Raw genomic sequence first — 23,410 nt, 5'->3', positions numbered from 1 at the left:
CTAATCTTATTACTGTACATATTAACTACTTTACTGTATTAATATTATTAATTAAAATAATTTGTATGTATTATAGGGAAAAATCGTTTCTATGATATTTTTATGATTTAATTTTTTGTGCCCGCCATTATTGATTATTTTTCGGGTACCACCAACCAGCAACTCGCGTACCACAGGTTGGAAAACGCTGGTATAAAAGGATATTTTTTGAACTTTTTTAAATCAGTCAAGTGCGATTTTATGATTTTAATCCGATATCTTTCCTCTTCAGTATATTACTACTTATAGATTCTAGATAAAGTACGTTTTCTATTATGATTTTTCATCGTAATTTCAGGTAGTAAGCTTTTTAGTTGAAAATATTTTTCATTTTTCCGGATTTACTTGAAAAGTTCCGGTTTTCGTTGAACTAATTTTTAAATCGCGTATTCGCTGTATATGTGATGATACATAAGTTTTATTTTGAAATAAATAATAATAGTAAATCGATAATTTCGACCAAATTAGTGTTCCGCTTTTGTATATAATTCTGGTAATATTGAGAACATTTCTGGATTGTCATATTTGAGGAAAAATGAGCAAACGGAAGTAAACTTTTTCTTTTTCGTTTTTTTTATTAAATCTTCTGTTTATTACAACTTTAGTCAACTGTTGATTAATTATACAGTACAAACGATTGTATAATCACAGGAAGAGTCAATTTCAATTATTGCCGGAAGTATTGTGGTTAGTTTTAGACGTCCCCCAACCCCACCCCTTTAGCGGTTTTAGCACTGTATGTCTGAATGTACAGGAGAAGTGCATGTTCCCTTAATGAATTGTCATGAATCCTACATGTAAAATGTAGCCTAAGTACCCAGGATAATAACAACATCAAGCGCGGGTCGCTAGGTCTATTGTTCACCCAGTAGACTGTATCACTTGGTGGGGCTGCGGGCGGCGGAAAGTTATAATAAATGTCTTTAGCGAAGTGTTGCCAAACAGTTAGAACACATCCCCACTCTTTCTTGCCAGCAGGCAGACCGGAACCCACTGCAGGAGCCCCTGCTGGATACAGGAAGTTTTCAACATTGAGGATCTCTTCCCATTTGGATGTACGCTCCATTACTCCTTACTTATTGAATGTGTGTGTAACATATGATTTGAAAGAGGGATTTTGATTCTTTTAAGTTTACGTAAAAATGTTTTCATTGTTTTAAATATTTTTTGCCTTGTTTTTCATTGAAACAAAGTAAAATCGAAACAGAGCTTAAGCTTCGACTATAAGCCTATTATCTCAAATAACCTTAATTAATATCCCATTTCCTGGGCAAGCCTAATGACATTACCACGATCTTTCATCTGATGCCGGATTAGAAAGAGTAAATAAGCCATGTTTTAAGTCCGGTAAATTGCTGTAAGACTTGTAGTTTCGTAGATTGACTATCATCAGTAACAGATGAACTAGTCTAAGGGGAGTGTGAACACAGAGATCATCGACTGGTAATACGAGTACAGCATGGAGTCCTGCAGTATAGCGTGGCTGTCTTAGAAACTGCCAACCCAATCAATTACCAACCCAAGGCTAGCTAAAGTGAGTTTCAATGTGAGGAGTTTGAACTGAAATGGGATCCCAGCCCCCAGTTGAATCCAAGATTGATAGCAAGTGAAGATGGAGCTGGCTTGGGAAGAGGTTTTCCCCAAGTTGAATACAGAAACGAGAGCGCTGAAGAGAGAGGATGTTGTGTTCAGCTACCGTGAATAGGGAACTAACAATCCTGGGGGTCTTTGGTTTGGGAGAAAGACCCAACTGGGGTTTTATTCATCCGGGTTTATTTTAGGAAAGAGAAGCATTCCTGACTATTGATGTGAGAAGTGTGCCCATCATCCAACACTTTCTAAGGCCAGCAGATCCTTAGTCTCTTAATGTGTCGCTCTTCCGGGCCACATCTCTCTCGCACTCTCATTCAGGGACTCCTACATAAAGCAGGAAGCTGTTGCAAAATCTCGTTTGTATCCTCCACTTCCTTCTTTAGTAATTTTGTTACGCAAAATACATTCACATCCTCTACAGCTTTTTATATAAAGCAACTTTATTCTTGTACTAATTTTATCATTTCCTGGATTTTATATAAAAACAAATAATATTGATGAACATTTAAAGCATTCAGTAGAAAACATTTCACATCTCTTCAAAGTATGTATTTCCGGTCAATCTTAACAATTTGCCGCGAACCAATACATGCTCTTACTACCAGTTTAGAGATGGCAGCAATCTTTCTTTCCGCTTCCTCCTATCCAAGTGCACAGGAAATAAGAAAAACCACACCGAATAAGTAAGAAGTGTTTATGTGCATATATCCGCAAGCTTGATACCACTTCCGGTGCTATTTATTTATTTATTTTTTTCCACTATTTTATGCTTCTACTCCCTTTTGTTTTACACGAGATTTGTCATTACTTCCGGTATTCTTAACGTAAAAACTTCATGAAAATAAAAAAAAACAACAAAAGAAAGAACTTGTAAAGAATGCACGCGACAAAACGGATGTACTTAGTTGTGCATTGAAGTGCAAACTTATAACACCATGTGTTCAATAAAGAAGTAAAACAGTGAGGGCGTTCCGCCAATGAGACAAGTAATGGTAAAGGGTTACTTGGAAGGAATGAGAGGGGTTGAGGGGGCTAAAAACAAACAGGACAATCTTGACGATAGTTTTGAAGGAAAACAGAAATTAGTGAAGGAAGTGATTTAGCCTCGTGTACGGAAGTTAGGACATGTAGTGGTTCACGTGTTTTGGAAGGGGAGGGAAGTAATGATGTGGAAATTTTAAGGAAATAAAAAAAAATGGGACAGGGACTAAGGTGTTCCAAAGTTTTGACAGATTAAGGGACTTTTCTTGACTAGTTTTTCCATTTTCTTTTGCTTCAATTTGTTATGATGTTATGGTTGTAGAAAAGATCTTATAGTCGATGTGCTCTCTTTGAGCCTGCGCCTTCTTCAGGAACTTGTCCAATTTTTGCTCTTTATCCATCGCCATTGTGATTCGCTTCTATTGCTGCAGCTGCCCCTCAATCTTGGTCTATTCATCTCTTCTTTGGCCTGGCTATTCTCCTTTTTCCAAAACTAAATTAATAGGCCTCGGATGGAAAAAAGATTACCATATCTTCAGATTCCTGGAGCGGTTAATTGGCTAGAGGCTATTAACTTTGTGGAGTTCCCAGTGAAGATGGAGCTGGATCAAAGGAAACACCCTTTCATTACGTGGGATTAGCAATGAAGTCCTGAGGTATTGTGCTCAGGGAGTCCTGTGGACTTAAAATTTAATTCAGAGTAACAATTACACTTTTTTTTGCCATTGTCTTCCGCCATACAGCCAGCATCGTCTAGGCGCTTATCACTAGAATATCACTCACTCTCCATTCTTACTTATAAATACATTCGCTTCACACATTCATCCCTCTACTATATACAACTATTTACATATACTACAACTAATGGATGGATCAGTACTCTATATTCCTGCCATACTTATAGCTTAACCGAAATTAAAATCACGTAATCCTTCTCTAATCATTTTCTTCCTTTCATTCTAATCGGCTATAACTAATTACACTTAGATTTTTTTTGCTTAATCGCTTTTTTTTCTTCTTTGTTACAGGTTCGAGTGGCAGGAAATCGAGGTTATCTAGATGGCACTTTGGAGTTCTCCAACTGGCTAAAGTACATCCGGAGTTCCGACCAATTGGATTTGTGCAATCTCAGAGCTGTACTAGCCGCTGGTCAGGTCTGTATAATCCTTGTTTCTCTAAATTGCTTTTTTCTTTTTGCTTTCTTTATTATTAACTTTATTATTTTGTTTTATAATTTGTAATTGTTTTATTTCTTACCGGAAATCAAATAAACCTTGCAACGTCTTCTAACATCTACCGAGTTTACTTTCTTTGAAAAGCTATTTTTTCCTAACACAATAATTAAATATATAATTGTCCAACATGCCAAAAAAGGTTTCAAAATAAGTGTTTAACCTAAAAAAATATTTTTTTATTTAATTACTATTCTAAAAATAAAATTAGATATCTCGTATGAAATATTCTTACGACTTATGCTTATAATAATGCCTAAAAAACTATAAAATTAATTTAGTGAAATAATTATTTCACACGTAGCGTGGTCGTTCATTTTTTTTAGAGGGGGGCTCTGACTTCATTTCTGCCAATAAAATGTCTTTAGAAGCGATTTCCCTGGCGGATGTTTAAAATTAATGTTACGGTTTCTAGGTGTGTGCTATGAGCTTAAGAAATTTAAAACGAAAAGTCAGAGCACTTCCGGATTGCTGATTTTACGCTTATTACCTGGTATCGATGGTTTGAAATATAGATAGATAAACTTTATTGTATTTAAGCATATAGCTTGTTACAAGTGAGTTGATTGCTGACATGAGTACAATACATAATCACACAAAAAATAAAAAATACTTATTGTAAATAATTTTTTTCCATCAAATAAAGAAAATAGTTCATAGAAAGTATAAAGTAATTTTTTTTTCTATTTTAATCGTTTAAAATAGAAGAAGAGCGGACTTTTAGAATGGCAGAGAAGTATTTGTATAAATTAAAAATATTAGCTTTAGAATAATTGTTTTTGAAGTTAACTATAATTTGATGAGGTGAGTCACTACTGTTAATATTTATTACATCTCTCATATTAGTGTACAAAGTGCAATTTAATAGAATGTGTGTAAGATCTTCCTTTTCATTCAGATTACATAACATACATGTTTTTGTAGGGTCTATTTTGTAAATTATATTATTAATATTAAATTTCATAAAATAATTATTACATAGCCTAAATTCTGCAAAAAATTTAATAAATTTCAGAGGTACATTTAGTTCGAGATATGTTTGACACGTAAGAAAATCTTTAAGAGTATGGATTGAGTATAACTGCTGGGAAAAGCTTGATTTGTACAAACGGTTCAGATCAGCTGTTACTAAGGAAAATTTAATTAAATTTAAAATATTTTTAAAGTTGTCACTAGTACGTAGAAGATCCGCCAGATTGCCTAAATGATCGATACATGTTTTTGAAATAATACTTTTAATTTGAGAAAACCAATTGTATTTCAAACAGTTTTTCTTATTGTTACTGTTTTGGTCATAGTTAATTAACTGATTGAAACAGACTTTTGGCAACCTATGTTCCTCCATAGTTTCTATTTTTGAGATCCAATTAAAAGCTTGTTTTAAAACAGAAAAACTCACATGCAATTCTCCAGTTTCAAGCCTAAGCAAGTGATTAGCGGTATTTCTTGGAAGACATAATAGTCTCTTAAAAAACCGTAATTGAACCGCGTCAGTTTCATTTAAATACTTCAATGCCCAGACTGGAGACGCATACAAAAGGCTGTTACCAATTATTGACTTAAACAGGTATATTCTCGAACTCCAAGACTTAGATTTTCCTTTGCTAAGAATATCAAAGACACTACCGGTAGCCATGTTGGCTTTGCTGATGGCTGACACAAGGTTTTCTCTAAACATGCATGAAGATGAAAAAGTTACACCTAAATAAACATAATTGTTGACTACCTCGATTGGCTCACCTTTATAAATAAAAGTTCTTTTTAACACAGAATGTCTGCCATTCAATTTAAATTTCATAATTTTTGTTTTTTTGACGTTTACTTTTAAAAAATTTTGATCACAATATTTATCTAAAATTTGCAATTTATGGTTTAAGTCCGTATAACTATCAGCAAATATCGTCAAATCATCCGCATATGCCAACATTAAAATATCATTTTCTTTATTAATTCTAATAGTATTCGCACCATGACTAACAAAAAATTTTTCTATATCACTAATATAGTGGTTAAACGCCACTATATAAATTTAGTTAAATATAGTATTTTAAATGGGCTTAAAATTTCGCCCTGTATTATGCCTTGAGTTAAATTAAATTCTGACGTAACATTGTAACCACATTTAATTTTAATGTTAGCGGATTCATACAATTTCTTAATAAATCTAAACACTTTTCCATAAACACCCAGGTTTGCCAGCTTATACCACAGGTAATCGTGATTCACCGAGTCAAAAGCTCGCTCAAAATCTACGAATAGGGCATATAAAGGTTTCTTTTTAATACCAACTTGCATTTGAATCACAGAGTTACATGTAAAAACATTATCTATACAGCCTCTATTTTTGCGAAACCCAGATTGACTTTCAGGTATGACATTTTGCTCTTCAGACCATTTCTCCAGTCTCGATAAAATTATTTGTGTAAAAATTTTTGCGATATTATTGACGAGCCCTATTCCTCTATAGTTTAGCGGATTGTGTCTGTCTCCTTTCTTATACAACATAAACAAAATTATTGAAGACCAGCTATCGGGGATTTTTTCGTTTTCAATAATTTTATTAAACATTACTTCTAGATAGAGAAACCAGTTACTAGGAAGGTTTTTATAAAAATCATAGTTGACACCGTCCTCTCCCGGTGCCTTGTTAGCTTTACATTTATTTAGTGATGCAATTATTTCTTTCTGGGTAATACTATTATCAAGGTATGGGTGGCAAACATCAAAATAAGATGGACTTTGTATTTTTAGCGGAAACATTTGTTCCAAAAAAGATTCCCAATCACTAATATTGATTAACTGAGGTGCGTTATTATAATCCCGTTTTCTTAATTTTTTTACGGTTTGCCAAAAAGAAGGCATATCTTTACAGTTTGAAATAGCAGCAGAAATTGCAGATTCAAAGACTGATTGCTTCTGTCTTAACATAACTCTGTAACATTTTTTCAAAGTCAAATATTGATTTAACAAATTAAGTTCATAATTACACTTCCTTACCTGCCTAATTATTTTTTTAACTTCCTTTTTAAGACAGTAACAATCCCAGTCATACCACGGTTTTTTAAATAATAACCTTTTATTAGAGTTAGAGTTAATGGAAATTGTCTTTGTCATACCCAGACTATCCGCACTTTCAAGAATAGACAAAACAAGATTTCTATTTAAAGAGTCAACTGAGGAGTTTGGCATATCAATTGAAATATTAGTTGATAGTCTCATAGTACTAGTGTAAGTTTCCGCTAATTCCGATCTCCACTTAACCGCAGTATAGACCACACGATCATTGGATTCCACACAAATTCCATTATCCTCCCTGATACTTTCCACTTTTAAACTAACTTTAATAGGAAAATGGTCTGACAGCGTTATATCATCCAAAACTATTAGATCATCAACAAAGTGCGAGCCATACAAATCAACCCAAACAAGATCAATCACCGATTGCCCCAAGCTACTAGTATATGTGTACTGACCTGGATAATCAGAGACTGTGCGGCCATTAAGTAAGACGAATAACTGGTTTTCCATATATTCGACTAATGTAGCTCCTTTTTTATTTTCCGTTAAATCCAAACTATTTCTATTTTTTTGTAACTCTAAGTCAAAACTAATTTCCAAACCCTGATTAAGCTGGCCAACCCGACAATTATAATCTCCGCCTATAATAAATATATCACTTGCATGACACTGTTTCAATTGAGTTAAAGACAAACTAAATTCTTCTAGCAAATTATCTATGTCAATCTGGGGTTTAAAGTATACTACACCTATAATAACAGTAAGTGCACCAACCCTAAGTTTTACAAATAACCAATTTTGTGACGCTTCGAGGATTTGAAATTTTCCGAGATTTTTTTTAATTAGAATCATCAAGCCTCCACTGGCCCTGCCTTTAGATTTTATTTTAACTGCGTTAGCGTAACAAATGTTATAATCGCTGAGATAAGCTGGTGGGATTTTAAATTCGCTACATAACCAAGTTTCAACCAGACAAATAATTTCGCATCGAAACAAACTACTGTCAATTTCAGAAAAATTCCTAAACCCGCCAATATTCCAAAAAATAATACTTACATTACTAATAAAATAAGGTTTAGTATTAACATCAGCTTTATGTGAACTTACAGACGGAGATTGTGATGTAATTCTTGGAGACTCATAAGTATTCCTAAATAATTGCTAACTTCGTTTCCTAATCCTCTTCGCTTTCCTTTCCTCGACGGTTTCCCTCCGATTAGCTTCGAATTCGGAAGAGTCAGTGCTGTACCTCTCAAAGCAGTTTAGATTCGAGTCATTCCTTATTATAACTGCAGGAGAGTCCTCCTTGGCCCTAACGTAAATTCTGCCACGACTGAACCAAACGTATTTAACTAAATTGTCCTTTTGCAGAGATTTTGCTTTTTTAAATAATTGTCTATTGACAAAAGACATTGGTTCATTCACATAAATTTTTGTAGTTTGTATATTAACGTCATAATCTAATTCTAGCGATGATACTCTTAAATCTTCTCTTTTAAGTTTAAGTGCGGACAAAAATCTTAACTTGTCCACTAAACGCACAAATTTGTAAACAATAATAGATGTATAAGTTTTATTTTTGGCTCTAATTCTGTAGAAATTGTCAAACATTTTTACATCAAAATTGAATTCCAAGTAATTGCATAATTTTTGAAAAACCTCCACAATATTTTCGTTTTGCTTGAAAGGTACGCCATAAACATGGACGATTTTTTTTAACTTATCCTGGGTAAATGAATCTTGTTTCGTTTGCAGTTCGTCCAAGTTATTACGAAGTACCTTATTTAAATTGTTTAATTTTTGAAGATCGTCTTTATAGCTATTTACTGTGGAAACCAAATTTTCATAAGACGATACCAATTTAGATTGTTCAGCTCTAATAGTAGTCATTTCTTGATGTAACGAATAAAAGTTATTTAAAAGTTGATCCATTTTATTTTCCAAAGAAGAACTATTGAGTTGAGTTCTACTCGGTGTGTTAACAGAAGACATGATGTGGGTGATGTTTGTTAATTATTCAAGCTATTAATTAATATATTTTAGTTTTTTGTTTAATAGTTCACTTGTAAGCAGCAATAATAAATCTCTGGTTTGAAATATATAATATGTACATAATTATTGCTAATTGAATTCTGATCTAATTTCCATACTTTTTTTAGAGTTTTTATTAACTTTTTGATTAAAACACCGCACTTAGAATGCGGCGGAGATTGTGGGTTCGATTCCATCTAGATCTCCTTAAATTTTACACAAGCAAACGCCCAGTTATCCCCAGGGGCTTCTTCAGGATTTCTTGACTAGGATTTGTAGAGCTTGCTCTATCCCAGTGGAAGAATAATACTTCCTAGAGATCGCTGTCATATCGGGCCTTGATTTTTTGATAAATGAAGTAATGCCTGTAGAGCCTTTTCCGGTAAAAGTCTATCGATCTATCGATTAAATCTATATCGGCCCTACCTTTTTTCAATATGGGAAAGTTATTCAAAACTCTGTTGTTAACATCGTGTTAGAAGATATTGTACTGTTTGCTGGATTCGCAAGTAATCCTTTATATTTTATTTATTTATTTTTTCTTTATTTATTTATTTTTTCTTTATTTCTTTATTATTTTTGTATGCTTTTTGCTGTTTTTTTTTTTACTAACCCACTATTTCATCAGCCGCACTAATCAAATTCTGTGTGGAAGGTAGTAAGATTTGAGAGCCTGCAGAGCTGAAATGGAGAACAATGTTGCAGATTTAGAAGGCTGTGTGTTTACTGCCGGAAGGATATTGCAATACAAGAAACGGATGTGCCATCATTTTTTATTTTTTATTATTTATTTTTTTTGGCATTTATTAATTTGCACATTTGCTAACTAAAGGAAGGAAGTGACGTATTTTGAAAAAAAAAAAAATTGACTTTTCAATGAAAGTAGTTCATTTGATTCCAAAACTTTTTAGTCTGAAGTTCCCTGTTCGGGAAATTTTTTACTTTATGGCCAGATTTTTTCGCGATCTTTTTTTTTTCAAGAATGCCTCACATTAAATTGATTTGTGGGTGGGTGGTTATTTTAGAAGATTCCTCTAAAGTAAGTTTTCTCAGTTATTAATCGTCGATTTTGATTATCATGTTGTTCACTACGATTCTTACCAATCGCTTGATCGTAAAGACTGATTTCATCATGTCCCAAAAATATTACAGTCGGTTTATTTGTGAGCCACTTTTGTGCTACGTTTAAACAAAGCGTTCAATGTGAAATGCTCACATTTTTGGTGGAATAATTCGTATAAATGTTTTTAAACTTGGCATTTTTATTGAAAAAATGTAGTTACGATTTTTTTTATTCGTTTGCCGCGCAGGTTTATTCTATTCCTTGACTGATTTTAGACTTCCATGCATCATTAGAGTGTCAGCTAGTGTAGTGTGAGATGGAAACATAAGTCGAAATCTCGAAATCTCTACACCAAACAGATTCATCGACCTCTGACAATGGATGAAACTCCAAAACTCGTTAGGAGTCCAACAAAACGAGCGTGCTGCTAGAGCGGATAAAATCAGAGATACTGCTATTTGGGTCATTTCCTTTTTAACCTTTTCTCTTTTCACCACCTCGGGGGTAATTTTATGCTCATCAACTTTGACATCAAATTTTTCAAACAAATGGGGGGTGTTTGCCCACGAACTTCTTGGATTTTGTTATTTTAGATTGAATAGGGGGGAGGGGTAGCCCGAAGTGATTTTTTAACAAAATAAAACACTCCTAATTTACGGCGTTACTTCCTTTTCTTTGGGACATGCATAATTTTGTCAAGACACGCAGTGTGTCAGATTGTTGTAGTCATTCTCAGAGTGGTTTATTAATTTAAGATTTTCAGTTGACTCTCATCGCGTGTAAGTTTAAAGTCTTAAGGGGGTTCATTGTTTTTATAGTGGGTGGTTACTTACTCTGATTATTTAAATTGAATTGAAAATTTGTTCGACTTTAAAGCAACAGTTTTTAAAAAAATGACTTCCGGTAAAGAGAATTTTTTATAAAATCGTGAGTATTGATTTTTTTTTTTTATTCAATTACAGTTTTCGATTTTTAAATAATTTAAAATAAAATTTGACTGATCAAAAATAATCGATTTTTCCAAAAATTAATTCGCCCAATAAAGATGTTTCTTCACGTTGTTCTGTTAATTTAGGTGTACTACGAGACACTTGGAGAACTGAAAGCAGGTGAAGAACTAGTGTTAGGTCCTAAGGAACCACTCAGACCGGATACACAAGAAGATCTGCATACTTCCGGTGAGTTTTTTTTGGCTATTATTAATATTTTTTTGTTTATTTCAAAAGATTTCTCTTGCAAAATATCGGGAAAACACGTAAAATCGCACTGGATTCGTAATCTTCTTGAGATTCTGCGTTAGCTTTGGTGCTTAACTTAATTTTCTGTACAGTGACTATCCAGCCCATTGGACAGCCGTCTGATTTGGCCATTAAGGCGTTAGGTGTCTCAGATAACCGATATTTCAGGCATTCATGTGGTCACGTTGCCCCAGCGACGTCTTCAGTCGTCTTTAAAGGTTCTTGGGAAGAGTTTCTAGCTTTTTGAGGGCTTGGAAAAAAGTAGATTAGGAGGATGGGAGTCTGAGCTTCGAAGTTCGAATCTAGGTACTTTTTATACTTAGATTTTCTGCAGGAAGTGGAAGTGATTTGAAATGTCCTTCGGGTATCAAGTTTAGGAACGAGATTGACTAATTAGTTACAGATCGTCAGAGAGAGGGGGGATGACCGCTACCCTTCACCTCACAGCCCGCAATAAATATTATCCCTTTAGTCTGTAAAAACGATTGCAGCAAGCCAAAAGTCGGTAGTTGTAACAATACTTGCTATAATTAAGTGGCAAAAAGTGCACTTTATTACATACTGTTTTTTTTTTTCATTTAATTGCTTACGACGATAATAAATATATCCGGTCAATATGCTGCCATCTTTAGTGGGTAATTAGCTGTTACAATTTCGTTGCAACGTTATGTCTGTCACAACTCTTAAATACGTGCCCAGTTACACTTACAAGATACATTTTTGGTAGACAATTAAGAAATATGCTCACGTCTTTGTTCTGTTGTGGACCAACCTCCTGTACACGCAGCCTCCGCCTCGAAGTAAATGTCTTTGTTGCCCTCTCAACGTTGTTGGGATATAATGGTGGTGGTGGTGTGACCCGATCTAGATGGCCAAGAAGTAATATGAAAGGTTCGGAGAAGAAAAGAGAATTACCGTCCAAGCAACAACACTAAGGACGAGAATGAAATGTGTCTTTAGCAGAGAAGCCTGGAGGGACCTGGGAGTGGATGTTACCCGCTTTCCCTGGTGGTATTAATCTGGGCCGGAAGTTAAGTGGAGGAGAGGCGTTAACTGTGCTGCATGCTGTTGAACGGAAAAGAGGGGGATATTTTCCCTCCCACGCTCTGTCAGGGAGGAAATAAGTGCTAGCACTAATACTAATCTAAGGAGATCCTGTTCGGAGTACCCAAAAAATGGGGGGTAGGGGACTAAGACAAAGGCGCGAGAGTATGAACGAGCTTAGGACTTAGGGGCTAGTAAGTAGTAAAGTTATGTTGTCCCTTAAGCAAGGGACCGGTTAGCGTAACATCTTTATGGGTTTGGAAGGGAATAATATGAACCTCACGGCCTCCTTTTATACTTTAGGGGAAACCCCGTCTGGAGGCACCGAGTGGGAGAGCGAGGAAGTGATCTCCTGGCTATCGCAGAATTTCCATTTCCCCCCACGCCTCTTCTTTCGTCTATAATCACAAAACTCTTCTACTAGCTTCAACAACGTCTTCATCAGCTCCCACCACCATAGTACAGAGAAATAGTTATTAGGGTCTAAGAACGGGGAGGAGATGAAATGGAAAATATGAAATAGGATTTTGAGACTGGGGCACCCTTGGTCTTCATTTGGGTTCTGGCCGAAGGGGGTGTTAATTGGAGGACATTCGGTAAGAGAGAGAGAGACACTTAGAGACAAGTGACACTGTTAATTAAAATGGGGCAGTTAGCACAATCTGCCCCTCCCTCACACAATGAGAAGCTGTGTCTACCCCACCACGTTTCTCTAGACGCAGCTTTACTCTGCTTCACATATATAATTCGTTTCGTCTCATTACAGCGCTAATCCAGCACTTGTTATGCAAGGGAACCCGTTAAAGTTACAAGTTTATGACATGCCTGTCGGCTGCGCCCTCTGTTGGAATTAAGATTTTTACTTTAAATTATGACAGGAAATTAGGAAATTACGCTCTTCATCTTAAGGAAGACTTGGTCTTAAACCGAGAGTGAGATAATTAGTAAGTTCACTAAAATTTGTGATGGCAATTTATAATTTGACTCTAGCTAGCCGGTGAATATGGAAGCACATGGTTGTTATTATGGTGCAGCTCTCCCTTTTACGTCATTCGAGGTGGAAGGATCATTATCAGTCCTACAGGATATCTCGAAAGTCTTGGCTGATTCAGTCACAGGATGGTTTAAGAGGAGAGAGGATTGTGCAAATGACTCCCTGTCTAGGACAGGAACTTCTGGAAGAGATTCCCTCTGAACAGTGAGTTAGATCCTCTGAGAATTGTGGAACCAAACATAATACAGCCTCCTAGAGTGATAATTTCATTTTTTTGGGGGGGGACCCTGAAATTAGCCAACTACCCCCTCTCACCACCACCGGAACTTCCTTTGGTTAAAACCCCCGGCTTGGTGGGAGAAGTGGTTGTGGAAATCGCCCCCAAGGGAGCCTGTACTCTGCACGAGCGTAGATACATGTGTTAAAAATTGAGATAGGGTTTAATGTGTTTGCCTCCCTTTCGCAGGCTCCTTTAACCCCTAACTGATCAACCCTTCTCCCTTCTTGCAAACAAAAATCAGCTACATACGCCAGTACTGCTGCCGTTCAACCCGCCCTTGGTTGAAAGGGTGTTAGGGACAAAAAAAAAAAAATCTAAAATTAAATGTGTGTCACATTTGAACACTGCTTAATGTTATGATGTATTTATTTGCCTAACTACTTTTTATTTTATTATTACGTCATTGTACGCGAGACTGCATTAGCTATTGTCATAGTGGTTTTTTATAGATCATAGTAAACGAGTTATATTTCTGTATCCGGGCGTGTGTGCAACGTACGTACGTATAGAATTATTATGATCTATGGGGGACCACGCCTACATAGGATACAAAGAGCTCAGCCACTGCGCCAGCCAGGGCAGATGCCTAAATCTCTGATGATCTCGTAACTGATGATTTGGACGATGATGATTCAATCAAACAAAATAAAATAGCAGTTGCTGGTGTGCAGGAGGCTTTTTATTCAAATAAGGCTCTTCTAGCTTTTAATCAATAGACACTGATAACGTAATCTCTTTTTAGATTGGATAATTGATTAGATTGAGGTAGTTGATTAAAAAAAAAAGGAAGTCAATTTTTTAATGATTTCCATTGAACGCCAAAAAAAAGGCGATTTGAAGATGGTGTTAGGGCTTGTTGCTTTTTTTTTTAAGCCATCACTTTCACAATAAAAGTTGTACAGAACTTAAAGCGTTTGTTGGAAAGTATCGCTTTTCAGAAATGGTGATCAATTTCCGGGCCTCTTTTTACACGCTTCCGTAATCATATAGAAATCACAAAAGTTTATATGAGAGCCTTGCTGAGAAAGAGTGTACAATGCAAAGAAGCTTGTTCAAAGAATTGAACATCAGGTAGTGCTTAATTTCTTCCAAATCAAAAAGCTATTCAAAGAGAAAAAGTCTGTAATCAATCGCTGACGGATTTTGGAAGCTAAACTTGCGAAAAACGGAAGCAATGCGCGATTTAGTAAAAAATAAAAATAAATAATAAGAAAAACTAGTGACTTCTTGCCAAGAAGATTTCCTTGCAAAGGCACCTCATATCGATTAAATCGGACAAAGTATCGGCAGAAAAATCGTTGGAAATGTACGAAATAGATTCGCATTGCTGGATAATATCGTTGATTTATCGATCGTAGCACACTTATGTCTAATGTTTATCATATTTCTCACCAGTTTGTGTGTAGAGAATTCGATTTTACTTATGTTTCCGTCTCACACTACGCTTGCCGACATAAGAGAAGTCGAAATCTCTACACCAAATCGATTAGTCTACCTCTGAACGTGGATGAAATTCTAAAACTGATTAAAGATGCATGCTGAGACGGATAAAATCAAAGATATTATTCAGCAGTGGGGACTGAACTATATTTTGTGATTAAAATAATTAAAATTATAATTAGAAAATGCAATTTAAATTATAGGAGGGACAATAAAGAAAATTGAATTCCATTACGAACAACTTTTTGCCAAATTTTGCAATTGTAATGCCAACTAGAGAGAGACAGGCGACTTTTGATAACTTTAAACTATGTTTTAGTGTCCTGATCGATTATTAACTAGCCAGTTTTAGTGTTAGAGAGAAAACAGAGTGGGAGTAAAGACGGTTTATAGCCGAGAATGATGTTACAGGGAGGCTGTGGCAAACTCCAATGCTTAGTCCTGAGTCTCTACCACTAATTATGATATTAAGCTTTGACGCATTTGTCGGCTAGGGTTATCCCTGGGGCCTGGATGAAGAAGGGCGTAACAGTCAGGCGTGCGATATGTATTTGTGGGGGGGGGGGAGAGGTGGTGCATTCGTTGCCGCTCATCTGGACTTGCGCGGCAGTCCACACACACACCCCCTGTTATTGGGGGCAAGATTTATCACCCAGAGAGAGAGAGAGTTGGACCGCCCGATTCAGCCCCAAAGTTAATCTGTCAAAAGGGTTACATCTGTCCATGGGAAACGTAAACATATCGTCTGCCCTATGTGTACTGTGTTATTGCGTTCATTATCAAATATGGCGTAATATTGTAACAATGTAAACGCAACAAACACAACATAATTTAGATTATAATTGACACTAAGTGCACAATATATTTTAAGGCGTATCTTGCCAAATTTTTTTATTTTATTTTAAAATGAAGCCTACTCTAAAATTTTAAATTGATCCATAATATTTTAAGTTAACAACAGCAAGTTTCCAAGAAATGACTCAGCGTAATTTTCGACAAAATCATTGGCTATAACAAAAAAGAAAAGTTGTCCTTCCGGTATCGCCATTTCCTGTAAAATTTCAGTTAAAAATTTAAACAAAATTATACTAGGCTATAATCCCCGGCCTATACCTTTATTGGTTAGTATGAGAAATTTATAGTAAAGTGTGTTAGGCGGTTATAGGCTAGACCCGCAAAGCTAAGATGTATTGTTGGTTTAGTGGGTTCGATTCCCCCGGTCTAGGCCTTGGATTTTATTTAATGGTTAATGTGAGAAATTTACAGTAAAGTATGTTAGGCGGCTGTAGGCCAGATCCGCAAAGCTAAGATGTATTGTTGGTTTAGTGGGTTCAATTCCCCCGGTCTAGGTCTTGGATTTTCTTTAATGGTTAATGTGAGAAATTTATAGTAAAGTATATTAGGCGGCTATAGGTCAGACCCGCAAAGCTAAGATGTATTGTTGGTTTAGTTGGTTCGATTCCCCCGGTCTAGGCCTTGGATTTTATTTAATAGTTAATATGAGAAATTTACAGTAAAGTATGTTAGGCGGCTATAGGCCAGACCCGCAAAGCTAAGATGTATTGTTGGTTTAGTGGGTTCAATTCCCCCGGTCTAGACCTTGGATTTTATTTAATGGTTAATATGAGAAATTTACAGTAAAGTATGTTAGGCGGTTACAGGCTAGACCCGCAAAGCTAAGATGTATTGTTGGTTTAGTGGGTTCGATTCCCGCGGTCTAGACCTTGGATTTTATTTAATGGTTAATGTGAGAAATTTACAGTAAAGCATATTAGGCGGTTAAGAGACTAGACCCGCAATGCTAAGATGTACTGTTGGTTTAATGGATTCGATTCCCCCGGTCTAGGCCTTGGATTTTATTTAATAGTTAATATGAGAAATTTACAGTAAAGTGTGTTTGGCGGTTATGGGCTAGACCCGCAAAGCTAAGATGTATTGTTGGTTTAGTGGGTTCAATTCCCCCGGTCTAGACCTTGGATTTTATTTAATGGTTAATATGAGAAATTTACAGTAAAGTATGTTAGGCGGTTACAGGCTAGACCCGCAAAGCTAAGATGTATTGTTGGTTTAGTGGGTTCGATTCCCGCGGTCTAGACCTTGGATTTTATTTAATGGTTAATGTGAGAAATTTACAGTAAAGCATATTAGGCGGTTAAGAGACTAGACCCGCAATGCTAAGATGTACTGTTGGTTTAATGGATTCGATTCCCCCGGTCTAGGCCTTGGATTTTATTTAATAGTTAATATGAGAAATTTACAGTAAAGTGTGTTTGGCGGTTATGGGCTAGACCCGCAAAGCTAAGATGTATTGTTGGTTTAGTGGGTTCGATTCCTCTAAGCCTTGAATTTTATTTAATGGTTAATATGAGAAATTTACAGTAAGGTATGTTAGGCGGCTATAGGCCAGACCCGCAAAGCTAAGATGTATTGTTGGTTTAGTGGGTTCGATTCCCGCGGTCTAGACCTTGGATTGTATTTAATGGTTAATATGAGAAATTCAATAGTAAAGTATGTTAGGCGGTTTTAGGCTAGACCCGCAAAGCTAAGGTGCATTGCGGTGCTAGGCTATATTCCCGGTCTATACCTTTAATGGTTAATATGAGAAATTTATAGAAACGTATGTTCGCTAGTCGTCTCCGTCCACGACACTTAATTAGGCAGCCTGCCTGAATAAAAATAGGATTTACTTTACATTAACCAAACTTGGAATTTCTCATAAATAATTGAACTCTTATTTTAAATAATTCAGTTTTTAATAAACTGCGAAAATTGAATTTAGTTTTGTGGTAAATAACAAATTCTTTTAAAGGAAAACGTTGAAGCTTCATAAGAGAAAATAGACGAACCAGAAATCGATTTAGTAAAGGGAGTTACTTCCGGTAGATGGTTTTTTTTTTTTGGATTGTCTTATTTACTGGGTCTCTGAGTGGCATCCAGACGAATTATCTAGTTAGACCATTTTCCTGTTTTAATTTCTGTCTTTATTTATTTTTCCGGAATTCTCGCAGGATATTAACTTATCCATAACTGTGTACGTGCTAAATATATTTGTGCGTATTTGATCACACACTAGCTCCAACATGAACGGAAGTCAATATTTAATCTTTTTTTTTTTTGCGTATCTCCTTAAATGTGATACGACTTCCCTCGATTTCTTGGGACAAATCCTTGGGTAGGTTATCTATCAGTCTGATGTACGGTTGTACAAACTGTAGAAGAGTATGATCATAATAATTGTAAGGGAGTGACGTATGTGATCATAAAGTTTGATTGTTTTTTTGTTTTTTTTTTAAAGAGGTCTTAGAATTAGTGCAAGTTTAGTATTCATCAGTCCCTCTTCTTGGTAGCGCTAAACGCGAAGTGTTAGCCAGACATGCGTGCTCGTCAGTCTGATGTATATATATATATATATATATATATATATAGTGAGAGAGAGAGAGAGAGAGAGAGATTGCTCTCTATCGGGAGATAACTCTGTTGATCTTCAATATTTAGAACAACTCAGTAGTTCCATCGTCAGCAAAATTTTTGTTACCCACTCTCTCTCTCTCTTCGCCTGTTCATCTAAAGTTTAATGGATGAGGAGGTGGTCGTTATGTTTTGGTTGACGGTCATCAGTTTGACAACAACTTCACCGGATCGTGTCCAGCTACGTTTTAAAACACGTTCAAATTTTTTTTTTTGTTTCGTCGACTGCTGACATGAAAGATTATAAAAAGAGAATCAATAAACCTTTCATAATTTTTCATCCTTTTTCTTTCTTTGACTTCTTGCTTCTTCAGGTTCGTATCTGCTGTTTGGATGCTTTTTTTCTTTTTTTTACTTCTGATTATTCTCTAGTCTGTTTATCTTTTCTTTTTTGGCTCCTTCTGGTGAATGTTTCTTTTCTTAGGAATGAAAACAAATCTCTTAAACCATCTTTAAATTTCTTTTACTAAGCAATATTTTATTCATCTTTTTTATTTTTATATTTATTAAAATTATTCTCATTTCTTAAAATTAAGAATTTTTGATAATCCCTCTCTGTTGGGGGATTCAAATTTAATTTTATTCATGAAGAAATCAAGATTTCTGGATCAGTCTGGATCAAGATTGGAATCCCAGTCCAGTAGTTAAATCAAATAGGCACTAAAATTCTTAAAACTGGCCAAATTTAGCTTATCCCAAAATTACGACAATATCCCTCGATTTCATGGGACAATTCCTTGGTAAAATTAATAAGTTTCAATAATAAGACTTAGATCTATTTCTAATTTTGGCCACACTTACGAGGGTCGTTTGAAAAGTCCGTGCAAAAATAAAAACTACTTAATTTTTTGGTGTAAACCTTTTTTATTTTTCAACATAGTCTCCTTTTAGGCTTATACACTTCGTCCAACGCTGCTCTAGTTTGTTGATCCCTTCCGAATAATAGGATTTGTCCAAGTCTGAAAAATAGCCATTCGTTTCTGCAATCACCTCCTCGTTTGAATCACATCTTTTTCCCGCCAGCCATTTCTTCATATTGCGGAACAAATAGTAGTCCGAGGGAGCCAAGTCTGGAGAATAGGGGGGATGTGAAACGAGTTGGAACCCTATTTCCATTAATTTTGCGACCCACAACTGCTGAGGTGTGAGCTGGTGCGTTGTCGTGATGGAAAAGGACTTTTTTGTGGGCCAATCGTGGGCGTTTTTCTTGCAGCTCGGTTTTCAAACGGTCCAATAACGATGAATAATATGCACCTGTAAAAAGTTTTACCCTTTTCCAGATAGTCGATGAGGATTACTCCTTGCGAATCCCAAAAGACAGTCGCCATAATCTTTCCGGCCGAAGGAACGGTCTTCGCCTTTTTTGGCGCAGATTCCCCCCTTGGTAACCCATTGTTTAGATTGTTCATTGGTCTCAGGAGTGTAGTGATGTATCCATGTTTCATCCACAGTGACGAAACGACGCTTAAAGTCCTGCGTATTCTTCTGGAACAGCTGCAAACCGTCCTTGCAACACTTCACACGATTTCGTTTTTGGTCAAGCGTGAGCAATCGCCGGCACCCATCTTGCAGATAGCTTTGTCATGGTCCAAATGTATGATGCAAAATATTATGTACCCGTTCATTCGAGATGCCCACAGCACTAGCAATCTCACGCACCTTCCCTCTTCTGTCATCCATCACCATATCATGGATTTTATCAATGATTTCTGGAGTAGTAACCTCAACAGGGCGTCCCAGAACGTTCAGCGTCACTTGTGCCCATATGGCCACTCCGAAAATTTTTGAAACCACTTATAAACTGTTCTAATCGAAGGTGCAGAGTCACCATAATGTTTATCAAGCTTCTCTTTAGTCTCCTGAGGCGTTTTGCCTTTCATAAAGTAGTGTTTAATCAACGCACGAAATTCTTTTTTCGTCCATTTTTTTGAAAATCACTCGACTTCCTCGATTCAAACGAATGCCAAACACAAAGAAATAGACCGATCTGGCTGAAACTTGGTGTGTGTTCTTCCAAGAGATGCTACTAACTAAACATAACCTCGATACGCGCCAGTAGTGCTATCTCTCTGACTTTGCACGGACTTTTCAAACGACCCTCGTATTGTTAACTATTGGGTAAATCTAGTTAAATTGCCCTTAAATAGTTGTCTTAAATTTTAAAACTATTTTTGTTTTAATTTTAATTCTATTTAGCCATAATTTCTCTTAATTTTTCAAATAAAATTACGATTATACCGAAAATCATTTTAAGACTAAATTAATTTAAAAAAAAAAAAAAAAAAAAAAAAAAATTTAAAAATCATAATAATAAATTAGAACATGCAAGTTTTTTTTTGACGCTCAACAATTATTTGACGCTAAAAAAAGTGACGCAATATTTGTGTTTACTTCTATAGGTTTCCTTTACTGCTGACCCAATCTTCAACACACAATTTTTTTTCGTTGATTCGGTTAACGTGAATTATATACTATTACGTCATTGTTTGGGTGTCCAGACCTTGGTTTTTCAACAACAACAACAAAAAATGAAATGTCATGAACCTGGGTACATCTGTTTGTTTAGATTATCAATTCGTCAATTAGATTTCCATTGCTTACTTCCTGTATCAAGCGGAAGTATTACTAGCGTGCTGATTTTAGGATTTCGGTTAGAAAATGGCGGAAAATGTAAACGGGTTTACAGAAGAATTTTTTTTTTTTTGTAAATAATCATTAATTTTTAGAGAATAGCAATTTTTAGATAAAGAATTTTAGATTAATTTTTTTTAGAGAATCTTAATCAGCTGTTAGATTTTATTATTAAAAAACCCAAAAATCGACGTTAGCTTAGTGTTATGGTATCCATGACAACCATGGCAATCACATCTGTTCGTGGCGTCATATCGTATCAAAGCAAGGCCAGCAAACACCTGCCCCACTCCATAGGACCCTCTCTCTCTCTCACACACAACCGTTTCCAGGACTTCTCCTGGCACTCATTGGACACGAAAAAAAATTTTCTATTCACTGTTGGAAGCCGTTATCATAGAGATTCCAGTAAATAATTATTAAATGAAAAAAAAAGCGGGCCGAGTGTAGGCGAGGTAGGGGGGCACAGAGTCAATCGCCCTGTTTGTTGAGCTCACCTCCCTTCAATTGCCCTCTGCCCTCCGCCTTATTGACTTCAACCTTCCGCCCTTTTGAAGTCGGCCGGCTGAAGCTCTAATTAAATTACCTGTACGCACTGCACTTATAATAAAGGGTCAAACTGTCTTTTGTTCTCAATTATTTCTTCTTTTTTTGGGCGGGATTTTCATTTATTTTTAGCCCAATTTATTTAATTGATTCTAATTTTGAAATTTGTCAAAGTTCAGTTGTTTTCACTTTTATCTATTTATTACACTAAAAATAAATAAATAAATAAAAATAAAGTCACCGAAGTAATGTAGATTGAGCGAGATAATAAATAACAAAAGATAGAGAAAAACTGTAAGGAAAGGGGATAAGCTCAGTGTTTATCGTATACTGGATTCCAGCGCGAAAATCTAGGGTTCGAATCCACCTGCTGGCCCTCAGTTTGAACCATCAATTAAAAATTTCAAAATCAAAGCGTTTTAGACCTAAAAAAAAATATGCTGAGTCCCAAGTTTTTATGAAACCGTTTTGATGTTCGCCTCAAAAAAAAAAAAAAATGCAAGAATAAAGCTGGACAGTACAAAAAAAAAAAACCACTTCCGGTAAAAAAAAAGGGTCGATTTTAGAAATATATTTTTTGACCGTCTTCTTTTGTTTACTTATTTTCTAGGAAAACTGTTCGAAAAATTTTCTAAAATTTTTAAACAAAAGAAAATCGATTTTGTAGTTTTCTTTTTTTGTGTGGAGAGGAGGCTAAAAAAAAAACTTAAAAGTTTCTCACTTCAGCGAATTATGCCCGATTACCGTGCTTAGTCATGAACAAAAAAAAAAGTCTGGTGCTTACAACTCACACGAGTTTCTCTTACTTCCGTAACTAAATATTCTTTAGGCCATACAATTTATAATTCAATATTGTTCAGGTTCTTTTTTGAATTTATTGTGAAAAGATCGCTAAAAAATCTGTTCTTTAAAATGCATTTCCAGTCAGTGTTTTTGTGTGTGTGTTATATTTTGAAGTTCATCATTGTGCAGCATCGGGTGTCGTGCACGGAAGCTATTAGCAAACATACTTTACTGTTAAATTTCTCATATTAACCATTAAATAAAATCCAAGGCCTAGTCCAGGGAATCGAACCCCCTAAATCAACAATACGTCTTAGCATTGCGGGTCTAGCCTATAACCGCCTAACATACTTTACTGTTAAATTTCTCATATTAACCATTAAATAAAATCCAAGGCCTAGTCCAGGGAATCGAACCCACTAAACCAACAATACATCTTAGCTTTGCGGGTCTAGTCTATAACCGCCTATCATACTTTACTATAAATTTCTCATATTAACCATTAAATAAAATCCAAGGTCTAGACCAGCGGGAATCGAACCCACTAAACCAACAATACATCTTAGCTTTGCGGGTCTAGCCTATAACCGCCTAACATACTTTACTGTTAAATTTCTCATATTAACCATTAAATAAAATCCAAGGCCTAGTCCAGGGAATCGAACCCCCTAAATCAACAATACGTCTTAGCATTGCGGGTCTAGCCTATAACCGCCTAACATACTTTACTATAAATTTCTCATATTAACCATTAAATAAAATCCAAGACCGAGACACAGGGGAATCGAACCCACTAAACCAACAATACATCTCAGCATTGCGGGTATAGCCTATAACCACCTAACTTACTTTACTGTTAAAATACTCATATTAACCATTAAATAAAATCCAAGGCCTAGTCCAGGGAATCGAACCCCCTAAATCAACAATACGTCTTAGCATTGCGGGTCTAGCCTATAACCGCCTAACATACTTTACTGTTAAATTTCTCATATTAACCATTAAATAAAATCCAAGACCGAGACACAG

General features: G+C 35.7%; 1 protein-coding gene across 3 annotated transcripts in view; it reads left to right on the top strand.

Annotated features, from left to right (window-relative positions):
• The window catches only part of ham (hamlet), a 278,167-nt gene that overhangs the window by 228,940 nt on the left and 25,817 nt on the right, over positions 1-23,410 (top strand). For all 3 annotated transcript variants that reach the window (XM_074137332.1, XM_074137334.1, XM_074137333.1), the window contains exons 3-4: positions 3,642-3,767; positions 11,033-11,135. In XM_074137332.1, the coding sequence (XP_073993433.1) occupies positions 3,642-3,767; positions 11,033-11,135 (229 nt within the window). The remainder of the gene's footprint in view (positions 1-3,641; positions 3,768-11,032; positions 11,136-23,410) is intronic.

This window comes from Rhodnius prolixus, unplaced genomic scaffold (genome assembly GCF_049639745.1).
Source record: "Rhodnius prolixus isolate KJV_2025 unplaced genomic scaffold, Rpr scaffold_5, whole genome shotgun sequence".
In the NCBI taxonomy this organism is placed as follows: domain Eukaryota; kingdom Metazoa; phylum Arthropoda; class Insecta; order Hemiptera; family Reduviidae; genus Rhodnius; species Rhodnius prolixus.
The sequence above is the reverse complement of the archived record's forward strand: the minus strand, read 5'-3'. Positions and strand labels throughout refer to the sequence as shown.